Genomic DNA, 22949 nt, shown 5'->3' with positions numbered 1-22949 from the left:
TCATCATTAAACGGGTGGGGTTCATGTAGTTCAGGGGATAAAGCGTTGACTCCTCACACGAAGGCCTGCGTTTGATTCCCCTCATAGTGTGAAGTCCATTTCTAGTGTCCCATGCCATGATATTGCTGGAATATTGCTAAAAACAACCTGAAACCATACTCCTTCCCATCAAATACTAGTAGTACTGAATGAAAGTGAAGGTTTCCAAGTACAAAATAGGAAATGGACACCAGCTGTTCTTCCATCATGGCTCTTCTGTTCCTATGTACACATCAGTCAGAATGTAGTGTTTGGTGAAACGGGAAGATGATAATTTAAGCAAGAAGTTTGATGTTAGCTTGAAGTAGATACCCAGGTCAAACAGCTATAAATCTCTCTGTCTTGGTTGACACGTCATTGTATCCCAATCGCGTAGACCGATGCTCATGATGTTGATCACAGGATTGTCTGTCTCAGACTTGATTAGTTTCGGACCCCCGGCATATAGCGCTAGGATTGCTGAGTTCGGCGTTAAACAACAAACAAAACAACATCTGATAGTGAAACCGCTTCGTCGTTTTTAAATGTAGAGGCGCGCGAAAGTCCAGGTAAGAATATTGATTTTCAATATTCCATGTTTGTCGTAAGAGGAGACTACCGGGATCGGGTGGTCAGGCAAGATGACCTGATTCACACATGCAATCGGTTCCCAGTTGCGCAGATCGATGCTGATGCTGTTGACCCCTGGATTGTCTGGTCGAGACTCGATTATTCACAGACCGCCGCCATAAAACTGGAATACTGCTAACTGTGAGCGTAAAACTACACTCACTCACTGTCAATTTAGATCTATATACGTAACGTTCTAGAAAGAAAAAAAACAATGGCTGGTGCCAGGCTGAGGAAAACAGATGAACACTCTGATCAGCATACGAGGTGATGTCAATACGTTTTGAGCCTTGCATAGAAAAACACAAAATATTGGCATGAACCACATTTATTTTTCAACATAGTCCCCTTGCGAGTGAAGACACTAAGTTGTTCCATCTTTTCTACCAGGCGCTGATGCCATCTCTGTAGAGGGCGCCATTTTGGTCCTCAAACCAAGCCTCAGTAGCAGCAATAAGCTCATTATCGTCCTGAAATCTACGACCACGCAAGTGTTTCTTGAGATTTGGGAAGAGATGGTAACCACTTGGTGCCAGGTCTGGAGAGTAGGGTGGATACGGCAAGATTTCGTACCCGCATTCCTGGACAGAAGCCTTGATTGACTGTCGCACTTGCCTCAACAAGTTAGCGTAATATTCCCCATTCATTGTTCTTCCTTTTGGTAAGTAATCTATATGGATGACGCCTTTGCTATCCCAGAAGACTGCCGCCATTACCTTCTGCACTGATCTGGAGACTTTGAACTTTTTGGTCCTGGGAGAAGTGACATGTTTCCATTCCATGGATTCTTGTTTGCTCTCAGGATCATAGCGGTGGATCCAGGTTTCATCACAGGTTACTAGCCTAAAGTGAAAATCTTCTGGATTCTTGTTGTGTCTGGTTAGCATGGAGTTACTTATGGTGACCCTCGTTTGCTTCATTTCATCTGCGCATACCTTAGACATGACGAGATGTTCATGAAGAATTGTCTCGATGGATCTGTGTGAAATGCCTGTGGTCTCCTCTAACTCGTGGAGTGTGATTTGACTATTTTCCAGCACAAGTCTATGCACTCTGTCAATGTTTTCCTGACTAGTGCTTGTTGTTGGGCTACCTGGACGGGGGCCATCAAGACTCTTTCTACCATGCTTAAATTCATTGACCCATCGTTTGATGGTAGCAGATGAAGGGGAAGACTTCCCATAAACTGCTGAAAGCCTTTCTTCAATGTTCTTCTCCGAGTTTCCTTCAAGAACTAAAGCGTAATTACTGCTCTATACTCAAATTTATTCATTTTCACTGCCGTGAGGGGGGTCTCTTTCTGTCAATGGTAGCTGTTCAATAACTTCTGAGTGTAGAATACCAAACCTTATATATCACATCAGCTACACCCTAAGGTTCAATGTCGTACCATAGGTTGTGACACCTGGGTACGAAAAATGCTCAAGGCTCAAAAGTTAATGACATCCCCCTTAGATCTGGATTATCGACCGTAATCACTCTTTCATCAAGAGCATCTGTTATATTAGGACAACTAAGGTACAGACAGTTTTGGATGACCAGTAGCATTATGTAATATAGTGTTATGTCATTTTAAAGTATAAGTTTCCATTCACTGGGCATATGAGTCCGATGTCAATTTAAACTCAACCGCTGTGGTATTGATGGGACATTGCAAAAAACTCACTCACTCAAACCTGAAATTTAGAAAGTCAGATGTACCACATGTCATATTTGGGATTACCTTTTCTCAGTAAAGTAAAGATTCACGTACTTATCCTGGCGTGTACAGCATACCGGATTAGATCCGACACCGTCAGATTCAGTCACCTAATCCACAGCACACAAAGTGAGCTATCTTATTTACTGTGGAAATAGCGGTCGCTGCGTGGGACTCAACCCAGCAACACTAACTGCACTAAACGTGCTCCTTTTGGATTCTCGCTTGCTGATACATATATTCTGCTGCTTGAAATCCACACGTCCCCTGTGACCTTACTGTCAGTACATGTAACTTTCTTTCCAGAAAATTAAACCTTCATTGCCCAACATGAAAAATATTGATCAATATCGTTGATCGCCTTGTGGTGGTGGCGTGGCATTGGTGGTCTTTCAGTGCAGCAAGAAACCGTCAGGAACCTGGCAGTATCCAGCGGAGCTCAACCTTCACAGATGACGATATTGTGTCATCAAGTTGCGAACTGTTCAAAATGACAGTAATTATCATGTTAAGTTTTATACTAACTTACATGCGTCCAGTTCAGTTATTTTGCTTCAATGAAACTAGTGTTATAGAAGATGGTTTCTATCTGGAAAACAGTTTATTTGACGTCACTGTGGGAAGAGTGGTTGTGAGGGAGTGTGCTTTTGAATGCTATGCTCATTCTGGTTGTTCTTCATTCGGATTCGAACCAGGACTTCACCTGTGCCACCTTCATAAGGAAAACAGCTCTACGACCAAACTTTCGCGGAAACAACGATGGAAACATAGTGATGTTTCTTGGTGGCCAAAGGTAAAAGTGCCTTATTTTCTTTATAATGTGTGAAGAAAGTGACTACGGTGTATAGTGGAATTCTATTCCACAATGACGGGTTTTGTTAAAATGCACCAGTACACCATTCGAAAATCAAATCAGATTTCTTATTTAAGTTTTGACGTGGTTCTCATGAGTACGTTGAGGTGGGAAGAATTGTGGTGACATATCGCGGTTTCAAGTAGATCAATAGAGAGATCAATGGAGACTGTAGGTCCCGAGTTACGGGGGAAATGAATTAAACAGTCGTCATGAAAGGCAGAAAGTATTGATCCTTCATTGAAATATTCCACAAATCAAAACGGGGTCAGTAACTAGTCACTGCCAGGTATTTTTCCACACCTGAGTTCAAGGCCAGATATAGACGTTAACGAATATTCTGAGAACAAATGATCAAGTGATAAGGTTCTTGAGATGATAAGATAAATGGAGTGGCAGCTGCGTGTGTGTGTGTGTGTGTGAGAGAGAGAGAGAGAGAGAGAGAGAGAGAAAGAGAGAGAGAGAGAGAGAGAATTCAGGGAATTGCCCAAGGGAAATAACTCCAATTACACTTCCAATATGGCCACTACAACGCTGAGTATTTTACCAGCGCTTCAAACATTCGCTGCCACCACCACCAACTACAAATATAAATCAGTCTCTGGTCACACAAAAATGTGGATTTAATTTCTGCGGTTTATTTTTGTTTCCAAGGAGCTAATGGGTCCGTGCGCAGATCACACGTGTCCGTCAGGGAGGCGATGCAGTGTGCATCGTGTGACTAAAGCGCCGCTGTGTTTGGAAGGTAGGTCTTTGTAAGGTTTGTAGAAACACCCAAATGCAGAGATAGAGATATAACAGTACTTATCTCACTGTCTCTTAAAGTTAGTGCAACCCTCCATCACATGTATGATAATGACAGACATAATTATCATAATCATAATCATAATCACAATCAGGAATTCGAACCTAGTCAAGGACGCAACCGACATGGCCCAAAATCCTGCGTGTTTTACCTTTACAGTATATTCCTTTCATGATTATTGTGGACACCGACGTGGACATAACAAAACAAAAATTGCTGACCTGCCTTTACGTTTATATTTGTTTTGTTTGATTGGCACTATTCGAACAAAGGATATGTGAGAAGAAAGTATGATTCGTTATGGATAACAACTCCTTTATTGTATGTGATGCAGCTTTTCGGTATGGATGCTTACACCGTTGTCAAGCATGAGTGAAGTAATGCGGCATAGAACAGATTTATATACAAGATAAAGCAATAGCAACATCACTCATATATTTCAGCACCAGGAATTTTCATCGTTGTTCTGAACTGTTTTGGAGGACGCGTTTCGGTGTGTTTCGGTCGGTATTTCACTATTTCCCTTGAATCTCGTTTTGGCAACCATGTTTCTATTTAATGCAAATGTAGTTTTGAATTATGTATGTCGCTAGAGCACTGAAATTATTTGTCTATGTATACAGTACTTTCCATATCAACTACATTTTGGATTGCACAAAATTAGTTTTGGAGATTTCTAGTTAGTTTCTTCAAACAGACAACTCTATTATACTGCAGCCAATCTCAGCATATACCAACCGGATATATGTTCTGACGAACCTATTCCTAACGCAACCTGCAGTTCTGAATCCAAGCTAGCAGGGAGTGTGAGGTCATGTACATGTCACACCAACTACAGAGATGTACCGCTGGACGTTGTCAGTGTCAACAACACCTGCATGGTCAATGGCAGCTGGACTCCACCTTTCATCAACTGCACAGGTACGTTACATTGCTCTTTGTATTAAAATGGTTATTTGTTATTGGAACAGTAAACATACAACGACATGAAATATAATTGGTGATTACTGTCAGGGATGGGAGGAATTTTGACTCCTTCGTTTAATGGAAGTGATAATAGTAATGGAGTGGAAGGAGCAGATCAGGAGAGTGTCCCTATTCTCCATCGGGAACTCAGCCCTTCTGAATAATTCAGAAGGCTGCAGTGTTGGGGAGTCTAGACAAGTCTCATTTGTCTGGGCTGAGAGTAGAGGGGACAAGGGCCCTGAGCTGATGATGTGCCTTACTAGCCTGACTGTGTCAAGATGACCCGAACCCTATCATTTTTATCTGTTAAACATAATAATTGAACCCACCAACAGAACCCACCAACAGAACCCACCAACAGAACCCACCAACTTTAGTCCTCGTAGTCGTTTATATGAGAAATTTCACAGGAACATTTAGCCCACAAAGGTTGTTGGACAGAATTGTTGTAAGTGAATAAAAGAGTGAAACACTGGGGTTCCAATTACCTTTTGAACAACATTTTAAAGGTATGAATACACAGTGTCATTTAGATACTGGCCAAATGTGACACACGTTATATTTGGTATTACACTTTCTTTGTACAGAACGAATTCTAGACAGCTGCCTAATCCGCCGAGTAGGTTAGACGACTGACTTTGTGCGCTGGCGTGACTCTGAGGGTGCTGGTTCGAATCCCGGATGGGGCTCATCTAAAACAAGTACTAGAATTTGTACTTTAGTAGGAAAGTATAATCCCAAATATACCACATGTTAAATAATTTTTAATGATAAAAGTCTTGACATTTGGAATCGTATATTGTTTTCATATGTCATGATTACCTCATATCTCAAATTTAAGAAGTCGGTGACGAAACGGATATTAAAGAAAATTCTACCCTTACACACATAACATAAAATACACGAGTAGACAATACACGCAACCAAGTGCTGACTCTGACAGATTTAAGTTGTCTGCACCTGCCACCTTCTTCAACAGAAGAACACATGAAATGAAAACATGACTCAAGTCATGTATTTATAAACACGAGAATAGCGTTTGATAAGTATATTTTCATCAAAACAGCCGTAGTCATAGAAACTGTGCCTACTCCTCCGAAGGCAGGTATCGATGAAGTGATCGTGTTCCGTGACACGATGGTTTTCAGCGTCGACACACATGCTCTACTAGTGTTTGTTGTATTTCTTGACATTTACTATCTAAACCTGTAGGCACGTGTCCCAGAGTCACTCATAAAATGAATATAAAAAATAGCTATCTGAATATGACTTTTCGTATCATGATTATACATTGACGATAATTACAGCTGGAAGTAAGTGGGTAGAAATAAGCATTATTCACAACCTCGCATTTGTACACCTCTACAATATACAGTAGTAGCATACTGTACTAAACTGTACACGTGAAGAGCGATCTGCTGCAAGTCCACCGGCTACTGTGACGACATCATCTTTGTGAGGCATTTCAGAAGTTGAATCGGTGAAAGAAAACCAAGTACTGTTGGCAGTGTCTGTATTGCAACTGGTGCCCATGAGGACAGGTCAGGTGTTAACAACTCTGGCCTTAAGCTCTCGATAGTTTTCGGAATGCGAGTAGTTTTTACGCTTTTTGCTAATAATATTGACATTTTAAAAAAAATTGTTTCTCGTCACTAATTTTAGAGTGATCTAATTATGATATATTACTGATTTTCTCCTTTAATAGTTAAACGAGCTTCCCCTTTCATATCAAGTTTATGTCCCGAGTGAAATAATTTTGGTTTGTCAATATTCATTGCGATAGCGTTCCGGCTCATTACGTCACAAACGTGATACGGGTATAGGACATCTCAGAGGCGATTATACAATTCCGACTATATCACGAGTATGTGTGTACTTGTTGTATTGTCCGGTTGCAGTGACAGTTGTATTGTGTCTGCAAGAAATGTAGTTTTTTCCAGACAATCCAGTGATTGACGTCATGGCATAGGACGACAGAGTTTGATTTTAAGATAATACACTGAACAGCAAAAGAAACGCAACTGTTACATTTTTAAAAAGAAGACATAAACACGAACGCTTAGTTTTATCAGATTTCATTTTTTGCTATGATGCGCGTGTATCCAAGCACTTGTACATGCCCATTTCGCTGCAGTTAAACAATAGGACAGTACACAGAAAACTGTACATTGTGGGTTTGAAGAGGTAGTAACAGGTTGAGACAGAATCAGAAAGTTTAATGTTGACATGTTGTGGATTTAACGGACATGCCAGAAAGATCGCTTGTCGAATAAAGCTAAGCGCATCTTTGGGACACTCAACAGGAACTGGTTCTGGGGTCGAGGCGGTTTGGTTAGGATGTATTCACAGATTAGATTCTTGGGGTAAGCTGGGGCAAGGTGATATATTGGTAAAAGGAGCATACTGGATTGGCCCTCAAAAGTCTGAAGGCTGGAGCTCTGTTGCTAGACATGAAGAGACATGTCGTCACTCACAGACCCACGAGGAGGCTTTTGTCATGCTGAATCGAATTGATTTTAATATATAACACAGGGGGCGGTCCAAATTTTCTCCTTAATGTGTAGTTTGGGTTTTAATAGTTAACTATGCTCTGGCAACCAGTGTTTGTTTGTTTGGGTTTTTTCTTTGTTGAGTAACTGATTTATGCGTAGCGGCTCCTCCTGTTGAAGATAGAAACTTGCAGTTTTGATTGAATGAAGCCTAGTAAATTGTGTAGTGGTAGAATTATTCACATTGCTTGTAGAGTTTAAGTTCTTAAAGCATGGCTGCTTCCAGTGGCAGGGAGGTCCCCTGCCAAATCATTCGATGATTTTTTTATTGCTTCCTATTCTAACCAGGTGAGCTCATTAGAATGTGTCAGAAACTTTCGTTGTCCAATTAGAAAAAAATTGGCTGCAATTTTTCATTCTTAAGTTTCCGCTAAAGTACCGTCCCTCAAATGAGACAACATGCAGATAAGTGAACTTAAATGAGGTAATATATTAGGCTTAGGTGGTGGGAGATCAACTTCTTAAATCTTAAAATTGACTCTCTTAATTTGAAAACTTTGGAATACAGCCAAAGTGGCTTTTATATGAATCAATGCGTAATATCAAATTGAAACCTGAACATTTCTTGGGAATTTTTTTATCTCATAAAATGTTTTCTGTTGAACAAAACATCATAGCTGATGAATGTATCCCGAAGTCCTCTGTTTATCATCACATATGAAAACCATGGGTGCAGGTTATTTTACAGTGTTAGGTAGGTGCATTCATACACACACATGGAGGAAGGGAAATATTTCTTAGTATGTCATGCTAACTCATGTAAATCTTTACTTCGGTTTCCTACATGAACCACATCGTATGCCAGTAAGTAGATTCCTGGTTTCTAAGTGACAAACTAATCAATAACTGATCATGCGTTCCATGGTTATGTAAACGCAGCTAGTTAGTGAATCGGTATGGTGACGTCCAGGTTAAGGAATTGGAACAATTATAGCATCACGCCATGAAGAAAGAAATTCAGCTGACGTCCCAATACTATCAAAAACATTCCAAGGCTTCCAAGCACGATTCTGCAAGTGCTTTAGGAGTTGATACCGTTATCGTTATGTTATCAGTTCCCACTGCTGCACCTTGAGCGTGTTTAAGGGCTCTATGAAGCTCATGAATAGAAAACATTTCATAATAATCTTCCCCAGCAGAGGACTGTGCCTATACTCACTGACTCACTCTAGTGTACGTGTGGGTCAGATTGACTCGTCAGTATCGCTGTACACACGGGTCAGCTTGTAAACATGACAGTCGTATTTGTTATATTCAGAAGGAGTGAAAGGGTAGTTTTACTATTATGCAATTGGCAAGCAATATCACTGCCGATGGATACCAGAAATGGGCTTAACATAACTCAATTGTTCAGCTTTAACCATCACGTTTCCTCACAACACCACATGCAGAAAGAGTCAGTTGATACACAAACATATTCCTCAAAGAAATGAAAGGACAAAGGACCTTTCGATCTCGGTATTAACGCGCATGAAAACAAATGTACTTATGTGTCCTTTGCCATTGTTGTGCGACGTAAATTCTATATCAGCCAAGACCAGACAACCAAGTGGTCAACATTGTGAGCGAGAATCTAGGCAATTGGGGCACGACGAGATAAGTCAACCAAGTCAACGCGTCTGACCAGCCGATCCCGTTACTAGCCTTTTTCTACAAACAGCGATTACTGAAGATCTTTTCTAACCAGGACTAGTAACCTTCTTCTATATGGAAGCCATCGGGTAGCCTAGTGGTTAAAGCGTTCGCTCGTCACGCCGAAGACCGGGTTCGATTCCCACGGGTGGTGTGTATAGAGATGTTGGGTTTGTAAATAGATGCTCATATTTTCTCCATTTACGTTAGATCCAATCAACAAATACTGAGATGATGAACTATTTGAGAGACTAGAAACTGTCGGTCGTTCAAGTACAAAGCAGGATTTGATACTGCGTTTGCAGCGGTTTCCCTCCGATCCAGTCAATAGAGAAAAATTTATGTAGTTGGTTTGCAATCAACAGACATAACATGTCATGTCTACAAGTACCACAACTGCCTGTGTGTGTAATTACACAATGTGACAGAACTCACGTGCAAGAGCCATCAAAACGTATATAACTTTTGTAAAGCTTGCACAAAAGAACTGAGTGATTGAGTTAATATTTAACGTCACATGGGCAATATCTCAACCATATCGTGACGAGACAAAAGAACTGAAGTGCCTGACTAAATTCATAAATATTTTACAAATCCTGTTAAGAAATAGTTCCTATGACGAAAATATTATGTTTCATATATCTGTTTGTTTTTTAATTTGTTTTTGTTTTAAATTTGGTTTTGCTCTTGTACAACCGTAGATTGACTGATTGATTGACCGATTGATTGATTGATTCTTTGGTTGGTTGGTTGGTTGGTTGGTTGACGTGTAATTTCATTCAGAATCCTGCCTTGCGGACTGGTTAAATGTATGTTGCGTGCTCGTTTGAGCGTGTATCTGTACAACAAATCATGAATATATACTCTTCATCCGAATATACCCTTAAACGTAAGTAGTAGATATTTTGAAATGGTTTAACATTTTCAATTTTATAAGAGATAGTAGTTATTAGTTAGTACTAATACCTCGTCAGTGACAGTATACACATAGGGGCCAGGGGCGGTATTCTAAAAAAGTCTTAAGTCCTAAAAAAAACTTAAGTCTATAAAAATGACTTAAGTTTTTTTTGAAAAACTTAAGTTTTGTCTTAAATCACTTCTTTATTCTTAGTCATATTCAATAAAAGTTTTAGACTTAAGTCTTGTTGTTTTTTGACTTAGTTCTTAAGCCTGCACCCATGTAGGCTTAAATATAGGATTTCAACTTAAGTCTAACCAAAATGGCAGCCGCACAGCGTGTATATTTACCAAGATCCAACAGATTCAATGATATGAATGACGAGGAACTACTTAGAAGATACAGACTGAATCAACAAGGTATTAGGTTTTTATTGCAACTTATTGGAGCACAAATACAGCCACTGACTGGACGGAATCATGCTATTGATGCAACAACAAAGCTCTTAGTAACTTTGAGGTTTCTGGCAACAGGCAAGTTTCAATTGTGTAATGGGGATGATCACGGGTTGAGTCAACCGAGCGTTTCACGTGCGATATACACGACTGTTGAAGCCTTGTCCGCCCCTGCCATGGTGGCACGGTTTATACATTTTCCCAGTCCCGCAGAGTGTCAACGCAACAAGGTGGAGTTTCACCGGACGGCGAACTTCCCAGGGGTGATCGGCGTCATTGACGGCACGCATATACAAATACAGGCACCAACTGTAAATGAGGATGTTTACGTCAATCGACATCACTACCACAGCATAAACACACAGGTACTTTCTTCACAGATTCATATATTTGTGTTCTCAAAGCTTATTTCCAAATAATCTCACAAAATTTTGAATCGTCGATTGGTTGTAAGAAATTTGTAAACTTGTTGCTGTGGATTTGTATTTGTCAGGTAGTGTTCGATCCCTTCGACCGTATCATTGACATCGTGGCACGCTGGCCTGGGTCCACACACGACTCAAGAATCCTCTCTCAGAGTGGCCTCTTCCGTTTAATGGAGAGCAACAACTTGCCAGCTGGGTGTCACCTTCTCGGTGATAGTGGTTATCCGTCTAAACGTTGGCTGCTTACTCCATTCCTTCGCCCAGAACCCGGCAGTCAGGCACGCTACAACCGGTAAGAACTATCCACAAAATGTTGGAGTAACCTCCCTTGCTAGTTTGTAAAAACTTGCGATCATAATTGGATACACATAATACGGAAAAAAATAACCAAATTAAACCTTGCGTTACATGCAAGTATATATCCAACAGATGATCATATTTATTATCATAATCATTTGAATAATAATAATAATAATATAAATTCAATGATTTGATAATAATGTGTTTCAATGTAAGAACATTAATTTGGCACTGACACAAAACACTGATCAGATCACATCAAAGTAATTTGTATCTATCTTCAACTTTTTCTAGTTTTTTTTAGTTTTTTTATGATAATGCACATTCTAACAATAATATACCTGAATTTTTTTTCAGTAAAATTGAATTCAAATAACATAAGAAGATTAAGGAACCCAAACTCTTAAATATCTACTTAACATCTATCAATTCATGCTTCTCTTCTGTAAAGCTGTGTGAACTATTTCCTTTCCCAATGTTGCTACAGTGCCACTGAGCATATCTATGGAGCATATTAGGCACTAAATAAATACAATAATATCATTATTAACCCCATTCATGTTTTTTTTGTTTTTTGTTTTTTTTAAACTGGTGTGAACCAAAGTTATTTTGATATATTTTGATATTAAGACAATTATTTTCAGAGCACACAAGATCACAAGGAGTTGTGTTGAGCGTGGAATTGGCCAACTGAAGCGCAGATTTGGAGTCCTTCATGGTGAAATCAGACAATCCCCAGAGAGAACTTGCAAGGTAAAAATGAGAAGCTAAATGAAGGGATACAAATATGTCATTGAGAAATCACTCAATTTAGTAATATCTTGTAAGTGGCTGTAATAAGATGTGCCATGTTCATTGGAGATTTTGTCATTGTGTCATTTCATGTGTTTCAGATCATTATGGCCGGCGCTGTTTTGCATAATATTTGCAAGGAACGTAATATTCCAATTCCACCAGCTGATGGTATACCACAGCAACAACAGCGCAATGCAGCCGCAGCACCAGCAGTCCTGCCTCCACAAGGTTTGATGGGAGTTCGGTACAGGGAGCAGTTTGCAAGGACTCACTTTCCATGTAAGTCTGATGACATACATTACTGATTGACTGAAGCAACTATCAAAATTATTTCCAACATTTATTAGGACTGGTAGAAAGGATTAGTTTCTGAAACCAACCCAATTTTCTACAATACAGTATCAATAAGAACAGAACACATGATGCATCCCGGTATATTCTATCAATATACTAATTGCAGTGTTGAGTTATATTACATATAGCAGTTTATAAATAACCAACATGGTAACATGAGAACAATGAGCACTGTTCACACACTACAGTAAAGTGTATAAATCAATGCTTATTGACAGAGCTATGTAATCATAAGTATAATTGAAACAAGTGTAGAATTGAACAAAGCTTACATACCCCTACTTCCCATGTACTAATTAGACTAACAATTTATGGAAACATTATTTTTCCTGTGGAAACCTGACATAAAATTGAAATAGACTGTCTCATGTTGCACACACTTTGCCAGTAAATAGTCATGTTTCCATGGAAACAGTAAAAAATACCCCAAATTTTGAAAAAAAAACCCAACTTCCAAATAGCAAAAGGCACATCTATTGGTAATGATTGACATGTATGTGAAGTTTGGTGAACCTAACATGTAAACTTTCAGAGATATGCTCAGGTCCAAATTTTGGGATGGAAGGATGGACGGACAGAGTGAACTCTATATACCCCCCTTACTCTGTAGAGCGGGTATAATTTACACCCTAAACATCAGACTATTAAAGTCTGTCATAAGATCATGCAATTACATTACAATTAATAAATAATTCCTTTGATGTGAAATAGTTTAACAGATTACGATTATGGCATCATAAGAAGAATTCATTCAAAGGGTTAATAAATATCATCCATTGAAAAACTCAATATAATTGTTTGCATTGCAATACATTCTAGGATTCATCCAGATGATTCATGTAGGTAAAAGCAAAATTTCCTATGTTAACAGTCAAGGTTGACTTGTTTTCATTTTTCTGTGCAAAATGGCATCAAGTGTAAAGTGGATCAGACTGAGTTCTAGCACTTTAGAATTATGCTAATATTACCCATGTTTAAGCCTCAAGTTATTCGATTTCAAACATATTCCATATGTACATTCTTTAAATAGCAGCATCATAACAAGCCATAAAACTATAATAATTTGAAACGTTTGATATAAAAAAAGGGGCTCAACCTCATCCCATGGTTAATTTAACCACATACATGTATATCATCTTAAACATCAACACCAGTCTTACGAAGATCACAATTCCCCCTGGCCCTGAAAATCATGTACCGGAAATAAGATGCAATTTATTCCAAAACTGAAGTAGATTATCAGTGGGCATCATCTTTCAAGTGTACAGATACCATTTGGTCATATCAGTCGTAGCAATATTGGATAACATTAAAAGTAAAGCCTCCAAATATGCGAAAATGTCAGATGCAAGTCAAGAAATATGCCATAATTTCAGAGTAAGATAATGTCTTGTACCAACAATTCAAGTGAAAGAAAATCCAAGGTGTTGTTTTCCAATATTCTGACTGTTCATTAAGTTTGTATTCATCGGTTGTCATTAGCTCTTAAAATTACACAAGAGATGTCTACCTTTGACATAACAATGATAACATACACAATTTTGTATTTTAGGGATAAGTCACACGCAACAACAATTTCATAACAGCAATACTTGTGCTTGTTAAAGATTGTTCTGTATATTTGGAACTAGTAAAATACATGTGAAAAGCTATTCTTCCAATTTCCTGATTTTTGACTGAAGATAAATTTTCTGTAATTTCAGAACCTCAATTTCCAGTAACAACTTCTCTTTTTCCAAAACTGCTGAGGAAGTAGCTGATGTGGAGACTGATGTGCAGGCTGATGCTGATGTTGATGGTGATGCCAATGATGGCTCTAACTCTCTGAAACATAAACGTATATCATCAATCTTGTATTCATTTTAATACATATGCTTTTCAATTCCAGTTTTCTGTTCTTATTTTATATCTTAAAAGAAGGTTTAACTAATTTCTAATTTTAAATTATGACTTCACACAGTCAGTCATGCATGTAGCCTGGGGAACTCATATAATACTATCAATAACTTATTACCTACTTTTCGAAGGATTGGTCTAGCTGTAGGAGCTGTATGAAGCTTGAATCCATTGACATTGGCCCAATCCCGGTTAGGACAGTGTTATCCCTGCCAATACAGTCCACCACCGCCTCTGTGACAGGGCTTATAGGTGTTGGGGGTGGTCCACCGCCTGAAAATATAGTCAGACTTACTTTGAATTAATTATACTACTATAACATACCACATTGGTGAGATTAAAAATATTACACAATCAACCCATAGTCACCTGCTCATATGAAATATAGATGATCAATTTTATTCATGGCAATGAACAGATTTACCTCACACAAAACTAAAAGTTGGTGTTTTTGTGATTTTATAATTCATAAACAATGGTGTGATATGATACTACTTTAGGTTTTCTCCTGTGCTTTTAAAATACTTACATAACTGAAAGAAAGTCGGATTTATTATGGTGAGTAAAATTGTTATGGTCAGTGGGAAAATTTTGGGTCAGTAGAGACATGGGAACCCCAAGAATTTATTTAGGCCTTATCCCAGATATATTACTCTTTGTAGGAAATAAAATCTAAACATTACCGGTTGCAGTTGTTGAATTCTTGAATGTGCTGTAAGCACTTTTTCCGGCACTCTTCAGATTCTTCCATTTCTTAATGACCTCCTCTTTGCTTCTTTGTTGGTGACCATTTGCATTGAGGGTGTCTGTGATTTTCTAAGACAAAAATTGGTTCACATTTGGATTAATATTACCTGGATCCTTGGTTTGAAAATAACAAATTTGGTTTTGGCATTCTTCTGTTTCAGGAGAGAACATGACAATTTTCAAATTAATGTAAAAGTAATTTTTCATTATGATTAATGATTTCTCTGATTTAGTATTTGTGTACCATTACTCAGGGACATTATAAGTTGAACCAAACGACTTTTGGTCTGTAGAAAAGAATGTACGGAATATTTCTGTAAATAAACAATCATTACTGACAGCATAATACTTTATATTACAAGGAGGGAATTGGTGCAAATCAACCATTTTTTTAAAAATCAGTTTACACAAAAATTGATAAAATGCATTAAATGGTGCTCGTAAATTTTTATACTAATTGATGATGTTGAAGGTTCGTATATATTTCCTATTGTACAATGTACCATCAATTCATGAGGTAATTATACATAATTACGTGTTATCAAATTTATCCTGATAAGACGTTCTTTAACGTGTTGAATGCACTCACCTGCCACGCCTCATGTCGGTTTGCCGAAGTCACACCCGGTCCGAATCTCCCCTCTGTTACAGTCTTCCTCTCCTTCACTAATTCTGCTAACAGCAGACATTCTTCTTTATGCCAGTTGGGTTTTCTTTTCTTGCTAGCATCGGTCTCGGCCATGATTTCTTGTCGTCTGCGTTCCGATGACAGAAGGGAATCCCCGCTTGACGTCACTTTTTATTTTCTTGCATTAAAGAGTTCCACCGGAAGTTTTCCGTTGCTGGTATTTTCCCACTAGCAACGATGCGCACGCACCGCGGCCAAGAACTTAAGTTTATGATCGACTTAACGTCCGACTCAGCTAAGTTTTTGACTAAGTCACTTTATGAATACGAACTTAAGTTTCTGACTTAGCTAAGTCAATTTTTGAAAACTTAAGACAAAACTTAAGAGAAATCTTAGACTTTTTTAGAATACCGCCCCAGAGGTTTTTGTTTTGTTCCCGGTGGAACTCAAAGTGCATGTCAATTTTCATCAGACTTGCCTATCACACCTGTGCATCTTTAATTCTCTGAACATATGACACATTTATAGAACCCAAATATCCACTTGAACTGACAGATCAAGGGATCTGTAAGATTCAGCACGATGAGATTGGAGTACAACTTGAATGAATAAACAGCAAAGCTAAATAGGAAAGAATGTACGTATTGATTAAGTCATGGTGGCTGTCACATGATCTTTACACATACGGGCAACACTGGTTGTGCTGTCACCTGTCACTAACGTATTGTTGGAAATAGAAAACAAACAAGTGTTTTTCTTCACGTGTACCTCTACAGTTTATGTAGTAGATTGGCAACAGTGTGAAACATCTGTAAATGTAAGTTAGGCCCAGCTACAGTTACAGCGGTAGGGAAATGGGAAACGTGAAAAAAACCGAGGACCTTATCTATGTAGTGCACAACATTTTTTGGAAAACCTTTTTGTTTCCATCAACAAAATTGAACTGACACCAAGACACCAAAGATAGGTTGGACAGGGATTCATTCTGGATCTTAGTTTTCCTGTCCTGACACGTGATGACGAAATTTCAGCAATATTTATCATATTACCCATATTACGTTAATATTCACAAACGACTCGTGAAGGTCCCGGGGAAGAATAGGCCTTCAGCAACCCATGCTTGCCATAAAGGCGACTATTCTTGTCGTAAGAGGCGACTAACGGGATCGGGTGGTCAGACCAGAGACCATATATATGGTCTCTGGTCAGACTAGCTGATCGACTTGGTAGACGCTATCGGTTCCAAATTACCCAGGTCACTGCTCATGTTGTTGATCACTGGATTGTCTGGTCCAGACGCGATTATTTACAAACCGCCGCCATATAGCTGGAACATTGCTGAGTGCGGCGTAAAACTAAACACACTCACTTAAATATTCACAAGCGAAAAACCATTCTGACCGTCAATCCTGCGCTCTAATACATCGCGTCGTTAAACCGTCAGACACTGTCTGGAGCTCTGGGACTTCCGGCGTGTTGCCTCATGTGAGGTCATTTCGAGTTGAACTAAGCGATACGGCCTCACCTCTCGCTTAGCAGACGAAATTTGTGCACGATGTTAACCAGGTTATCAAGGGTGGTTTGTCCAGCGTGGATTGACACGGGATCGTTTTCCTGCACAACAACTTGGCGACAGAGAATCCAAGGTGAAGCATGAGTGATTGCCATAATGTCCAGTATTCGATCAGTGATGTGATTTTGAGATCTCCATATCATATGACAGGGCGAGAGAGAATTGACTGGGAATCGAAAACAGCCAATTTAGATGAAGTTGCCATTATATTCAGCCAGTTATATTTTAAGATTCAAAGCAAACTGGAATACATGAACTTAAGCATCAACATCATTAAACTCTTGTCTAACAGGACCACACGCACATGCTATTAAATCAGACTGCCTGTTCAAAGTAATAACAACATATGAATATGAATGATCAGTCACCTTTTTCCGGTTTAGTCTAATACGTGTATATACGTAAGTTTGATGGAAACAAATAATTCCGTTGCAATTGTAAGAAAGACGCAGTGAGATGTAGGATTCAGAACTGGAGTAAACCTAGACTTGCTTCAGTTTAGGGCATTTGTTGTCTAGAAAGGACTGGGCTGAAAAGACAAGAATGTGGGCCATGACCATTGGAAGAGACTACTTCCTGGTTAGTATGAATAGGAAGTCGCTTCAGATTAAGGTTGAATGTTTGTTTAGTGCAAAGAGAAAATCCTGTGTAGCTTGTAGCTGATGTTTTCATGTGCCTCACAAATAGTGGTCTGGAGAACAAACCTAGAGAGGCTCAGTATACATCAACCTGGGATGATTGTGAATATTTTGTCAGACAAAAGATTCATCGAGTTATTGTACTTGTGCTAGACAGAAATAATCAACCTTACAACCTGCAGAATGTAAGGTTCAACCATGGTAATCTATTCAGAGCAAATGACGAAAGGGTGGCATCTGAGATCGAGAGACCTGTTCATTCATGACTGTCAAGTACCCTACCACGCTTGGGGATTTTACGGGTCGCTTTATTTACCCCATATCATGTTCGCACACAATTGAGGTGGTTCCATGTTGATTGAGTTAATAAGGGGGAAGCGCTTCAGTTAGTACCATAGAGCGCACCATCTCACGGACAAGAGACGTTAGGGCGTCTCGTGTACACATTACGTGTTACTCTCTATTGAGTATCCATACATCCCCTGTGTACTTTGTTGTCAATCATAAAAATGACAGTTTTCAAGTTTTCAGTCCAGTTTCAAAAAGAAGTCACTTGTATTACACTTTTTAAAAAAAATATGGCTATTTATAATATTGTGAGAATTCCAGACATTTATGTGACGAATATTAGAGGCACTTATATGAAATCTGAGGCTGTATCATGCATTGAAAAGTGTACTTGACGAAAAGATTTGGGAGATACTTTTATAACAATAAGTTCATATTTTATTCTATTTTCCTTGTCAAGTTTGGAAAACAATGAAAGTCATTGTGCATTCCTCAGGACCAATCTATTGTATTTCTGTATTCATTCTATATATCATGGATGCATTTATGCATATTTCGGCATTACTTAAGGGTCCGATATTTGTCATGGTTGGACTTCTGATAACAGCATAATTTGTTTATTGTTATGACGTCAAGCTGTTTTGTTATTTTTGATAATTTTTGGTCTGTGGATAAGCCTAGTGGTTAAAGCAATCGCTTGTCATGCTGAAGAACAAGCCAGGGTTGAAAACTGCCATTGCCTAATGTCTGGCTGGGAAGCAAATATCAATGTTTATTATTACTGTGGTACAGTAGTGCCAAACTACTGACATGTTTTGATGTATGTATTTTGGTGCTGAAATAAAAATGCAGTTGTTAAATAATTGTTAATTGTGGTAAAGTGAAGTTTGTCAGGTGGATTTTGAAAGTTTACTGGACCTGTGTCTTGTGCAGTTTGAAAAAATGTCCCACCCTGCCTGGGTTCGATTCCCCACACAGGTACAATGCATGCAGCCCATTTCTCATGTCCCTGTCACGTAAATGGGTGGAATATTGCTAAAAGTGGCACTCACTTTTAATGTTTTTTTAGTCAGTCTGTCAAATTAAGTCAATGATACATTTCCTGATTTTTTATTTCGCTTTGCTTTTTGTGTGCAGCTTTTGGGAGCACAGCAATGCGATGTGTTGATGACGGCCCTAACAAAGACTTCAAAGTGAACCCAGTGTTCCTGAACAGAAACCCGAGGTAAGGTAATGAAGTTATCAGACTTGTGTTGCCATGGTAACCTGTTGCTGTGTTCTCTGTGTCCTAAGGTTTATCAAGGGAAGGGGATAATAAATAATTTTCAGCCCATAATTGGTTAGGTAGTCTAGTGGTTAATGGATTTGTTTCTTAGCCATCAAAGTTTACATTCTTGTTCACTGAATCAGAATAGAGTATAATTTTTGTGATTGCTTTTTTTCAATGAAATGTTTTATCTTGAAATACAAAGTCTGATAAGAATAAGATTTTCCCCTGATTCGGTACCTCATTGTGAAAAGCCATCTACTAGCAGCCTTCACTTTCCTGTCAAAGTGAGTGATGGACAGGAAGTCTGTTAGTGTTTTTTATATGATAGGTTGTCCTTTAACGTAACAATGCAGGCTCTCATTCCTCAAAATATAATCACTTATAACTTCCCAACGTTATGATAGGTTGTCATTTAACGTAACAATGCAGGCTCTCATTCCTCAAAATATAATCACTTATAACTTCCCAACGTTATGATAGGTTGTCATTTAACGTAACAATGCAGGCTCTCATTCCTCAAAATATAATCACTTATAACTTCCCAACGTTATGATAGGTTGTCATTTAACGTAACAATGCAGGCTCTCATTCCTCAAAATATAATCACTTATAACTTCCCAACGTTATGAACGCCTTGTGGATCACGAATTTTCATTACCATCCTGATGTGTCTTCTGAAAATATTATAATGAGAAAAATATTTCATGTTTTCAGAAATTTGGAAAGTATGGGAATTGCAAGGAAGCGCCAAGGCTGGATTCTGCAGTATCCCAGAAAAAACTACTATCACAAGTAGGTTAATGTTTGCTGTAATGACTTTCCTGTCAGTAATACAGTATTGCCTGCTAAAATACAATCATTGACCATTGATGACTTCACGGCATAAGTGTCAGAGAACAAACTATTTAGTTTATAAGTTTAATTGTCATGTTTTCATGATTGATTATGATTATAACGACCATATCAATATTATAATGAGTAACTGACTCTTGTTTTCACACAGGTTGTTTTTTGAGAGAAGTGCTCGCCACACATCAGCTTGGGTTGAACATATGAATGGGGAGACAGTTGTGTCAGCGTCCACACGGGAATGGGCTGTCCAAGAACAGCTGTACAGGTGGGTGTTGATTTAGTCTGGGAACAGTGAGTGAGTGAGTGAGTGAGTTTTAGTTTTATGCCACACTCAGCAATATTCCAGCTATATGGCTGCGGTCTGTAAATAATCGAGTTTGGACCAGACAATCCAGTGAGCAACACCATGAGCATCAATCTGCGTAATTGGGAACCGATGACATGTGTCAACCACGTCAGTTTGTCTGACCACCCGATACCGTTAGTCGCCTCTTACGACAAGCTGAGTTGCCTTTAATGGCAAGCATGGGTTGCTGAAAGCCTATTCTACCCTGGGACCTTCACGGGTCAGTCTGGGAACAGCTGTACAGGTGGGTACTGTTTTTGTCCGAGAACAGCTCTACAGGTGGGTGTTGATTTAGTCTGGGAACAGCTGTACAGGTGGGTGTTGATTTAGTCAGGGATCAGCTGTACAGGTGGGTGATGATGTAGAAAGTCTGGGATCAGCTGTACAGGTGGGCTGGATGTTGGCAGTCTGTACAGATGGTTGGTGACAGACTGCATGGGAATAGGTGGTGGCAATGTGCAGATGGATGGTTGTGATATAGACAGTTTGGGAACAACTGTATAAATGGATGATGATGACATAGACACTCCAGGTACTGCTTGAATAACAACAAATACTAATGGTATAGACTTCCCAAACACCACCTTCTATTGGGATGTGAGAAGTACATTTCATGTCTTTTGTAGCACCTCAGATGTGTCTGCAGCAGAGAATATTGGACGAGTGTTGGCTCAGCGATGTGTTGAGTGTGGTCTGACCAGTGTCTTCTACGACAAGACAGAAGACAACACACCTTCAGAGTCTGTGAGTCCCTTAGTGATGGCAACCATCACTTCCTTTAGTTTATGTATCACGCAATCAGGTTTTCAGTATCACATTTGTCTGTTTCTGTAATAACATTCAGCAGTTTTTATCTCTTAGTTAGTGTATCACATATAGCAGTTTCTGTATAACGTCTTTCAGTCACTGTGTCATTTGTCTGTTATATATTGCCTGGCTTTGATCTCTCAGTTTCTGTATCACATGTATCAGTCACTGTCATTTGTCTGTTATATATTGCCTGGTTTTGATCTCTCAGTTTCTGTATCACATGTATCAGTCACTGTCATTTGTCTGTTATATATTGCCTGGTTTTGATCTCTCAGTTTCTGTATCACATGTATCAGTCACTGTCATTTGTCTGTTATATATTGCCTGGTTTTGATCTCTCAGTTTCTGTATCACATGTATCAGTCACTGTCATTTGTCTGTTATATATTGCCTGGTTTTGATCTCTCAGTTTCTGTATCACATGTATCAGTCACTGTCATTTGTCTGTTATATATTGCCTGGTTTTGATCTCTCAGTCACTGCATCATGTGCCAGTTTCTGTAATATGTCAACCAGTTTTGATCTCTCAATTTCTCTATCATAGCTGTCAGTTTCTGTATCACATCATTCAATTACTGCATCATGTGTCAGTTTCTATAATATATTGACAAATTGTGATCTTTCACCTTCTGTATCATAGGTATCAGTTTCTGTATCACATTTATCAGTTTCTGTATCACATCTCTGGGGTTCTGTATCAAATTTCTCAGTTTTTGTATCACAGTTTCTTAATCTAACGTTTTCTTTATCTCATCTATCAGCTTCTACATAGCACCTGTTAGTTCATTCATCTCACCGGTTTGATTCCATTTCAGCGTGAAGTGTTTCTGAAGGCAGTGCAAGATGTGGTGACATTGATGGAACCAAGACAGCTGAAGCCAAGATATGAACCTGGAATCGACTATGACAGACCAAACAGATATGGAGAGAAGAAAAAGTTAAAGCCAGACTACCAGATTTCCTGATGCGTGTCATTGGGCATGTGAACATGTGTCCAAATGTGTTTCAAACAGAATATCCAACACAGATGTGTCCTGATAACAATAGATGTGAATAGGATGTAGATAAAAGACGTGGACACTTGGCATAGATGTCTGTATTGTTGGTTTTATAATAAACAGGCTTGTTGCCCTATTGTGTGTGTTATTTTTGGGGAGCAGAGCGATCTATCCACTTGTGAGATGTTTTTCTACCTGTCCACAGTCATAGGACACAAAATTTACAAGAAACATGTTTTCAACATTCATAAAGCAATGAACTTGACCCTGATAGGTTGAATTGTGTCAAGTGCTATCACCACAAAGGGTTGACTTTGGCCCTGATCCTGGTTTAGTTGTGTCAACTGAAATAACCACAAAGGACTGACCTAGGTACCTGACTCAGATGAGTTCTCCAGTGTCAACTGTCACTGTCTTGTAGGACTGAACCTAATCCTCAGACAATGGTAAGTTTGATTGCGGGAGGGGCTACTGTTGTGTGTTAATGACCATAGCTTTCCTCCCTCACTAAATAGATAACAGGT

The 22949-nt window shown here is 38.9% G+C and overlaps 4 protein-coding genes across 5 annotated transcripts; 3 read left to right on the top strand and 1 right to left on the bottom strand.

The window, feature by feature from the left end:
* The first annotated feature begins 2837 nt into the window (after nt 1–2837).
* On the top strand, nt 2838–5135 carry LOC137277521 (uncharacterized). The gene is made up of 4 exons (XM_067809293.1): nt 2838–3140; nt 3855–3949; nt 4733–4926; nt 5020–5135. The coding sequence occupies exons 1-4, from the start codon at nt 2838–2840 to the stop codon at nt 5133–5135; spliced, it is 708 nt and encodes a 235-aa protein (XP_067665394.1).
* A 5249-nt stretch (nt 5136–10384) lies between these two features.
* LOC137285068 (putative nuclease HARBI1) lies at nt 10385–14170 on the top strand. 2 transcript variants are annotated; one of them, XM_067817283.1, is made up of 5 exons: nt 10385–10870; nt 10999–11222; nt 11875–11983; nt 12124–12304; nt 14083–14170. In XM_067817283.1, coding segments are annotated over exons 1-5 (963 nt in total). In that variant the 5' UTR covers nt 10385–10423; the 3' UTR covers nt 14085–14170. The 2 variants fall into 2 exon arrangements, with proteins under 2 accessions (XP_067673384.1, XP_067673375.1); XM_067817274.1 differs by lacking the exon at nt 14083–14170 and having other exon boundaries at nt 12124–12338.
* Nucleotides 13466–16060, bottom strand: LOC137285083 (nuclear apoptosis-inducing factor 1-like). Its single transcript, XM_067817293.1, has 4 exons — nt 15612–16060; nt 14959–15091; nt 14398–14548; nt 13466–14203 (listed from the first exon to the last, which is right to left on the bottom strand). Exons 1-4 carry the CDS (start codon nt 15762–15764, stop codon nt 14029–14031), a joined length of 612 nt encoding a protein of 203 aa, XP_067673394.1. The 5' UTR covers nt 15765–16060; the 3' UTR covers nt 13466–14028.
* Nucleotides 16061–17094: 1034 nt separating this feature from the next.
* On the top strand, nt 17095–22562 carry LOC137285058 (large ribosomal subunit protein uL18m-like). Its single transcript, XM_067817263.1, has 6 exons — nt 17095–17296; nt 19287–19374; nt 20134–20211; nt 20423–20536; nt 21244–21361; nt 22243–22562. The coding sequence occupies exons 1-6, from the start codon at nt 17206–17208 to the stop codon at nt 22390–22392; spliced, it is 639 nt and encodes a 212-aa protein (XP_067673364.1). The 5' UTR covers nt 17095–17205; the 3' UTR covers nt 22393–22562.
* The last annotated feature ends 387 nt before the right edge of the window (nt 22563–22949 follow it).

This window comes from Haliotis asinina, chromosome 1 (assembly GCF_037392515.1).
Source record: "Haliotis asinina isolate JCU_RB_2024 chromosome 1, JCU_Hal_asi_v2, whole genome shotgun sequence".
Taxonomy (NCBI): Eukaryota; Metazoa; Mollusca; class Gastropoda; order Lepetellida; family Haliotidae; genus Haliotis; species Haliotis asinina.
The sequence above is the reverse complement of the archived record's forward strand: the minus strand, read 5'-3'. Positions and strand labels throughout refer to the sequence as shown.

Bases quoted from the DNA above. Each gene is read 5' to 3' on its own strand.
- LOC137277521 (XM_067809293.1), top strand. From the start codon at position 2,838: ATGACAGTAATTATCATGTTAAGTTTTATACTAACTTACATGCGTCCA. The intron at 3,141-3,854 runs GTAAAAGTGCCT...TTTGTTTCCAAG, and splicing joins ATGTTTCTTGGTGGCCAAAG to GAGCTAATGGGTCCGTGCGC. The intron at 3,950-4,732 runs GTCTTTGTAAGG...AGCCAATCTCAG, and splicing joins CCGCTGTGTTTGGAAGGTAG to CATATACCAACCGGATATAT.
- LOC137285068 (XM_067817274.1), top strand. From the start codon at position 10,424: ATGAATGACGAGGAACTACTTAGAAGATACAGACTGAATCAACAAGGT. The intron at 11,223-11,874 runs GTAAGAACTATC...AATTATTTTCAG, and splicing joins AGTCAGGCACGCTACAACCG to AGCACACAAGATCACAAGGA. The intron at 11,984-12,123 runs GTAAAAATGAGA...CATGTGTTTCAG, and splicing joins CCCCAGAGAGAACTTGCAAG to ATCATTATGGCCGGCGCTGT.
- LOC137285083 (XM_067817293.1), bottom strand. From the start codon at position 15,764: ATGGCCGAGACCGATGCTAGCAAGAAAAGAAAACCCAACTGGCATAAA. The intron at 15,092-15,611 runs GTGAGTGCATTC...TTTTTGTCTTAG, and splicing joins ACCGACATGAGGCGTGGCAG to AAAATCACAGACACCCTCAA. The intron at 14,204-14,397 runs GTAGGTAATAAG...TTTATGTTTCAG, and splicing joins CTAGACCAATCCTTCGAAAA to AGAGTTAGAGCCATCATTGG.
- LOC137285058 (XM_067817263.1), top strand. From the start codon at position 17,206: ATGTTAACCAGGTTATCAAGGGTGGTTTGTCCAGCGTGGATTGACACG. The intron at 17,297-19,286 runs GTGAAGCATGAG...TTTTGTGTGCAG, and splicing joins TTGGCGACAGAGAATCCAAG to CTTTTGGGAGCACAGCAATG. The intron at 20,537-21,243 runs GTGGGTGTTGAT...TGTCTTTTGTAG, and splicing joins GTCCAAGAACAGCTGTACAG to CACCTCAGATGTGTCTGCAG.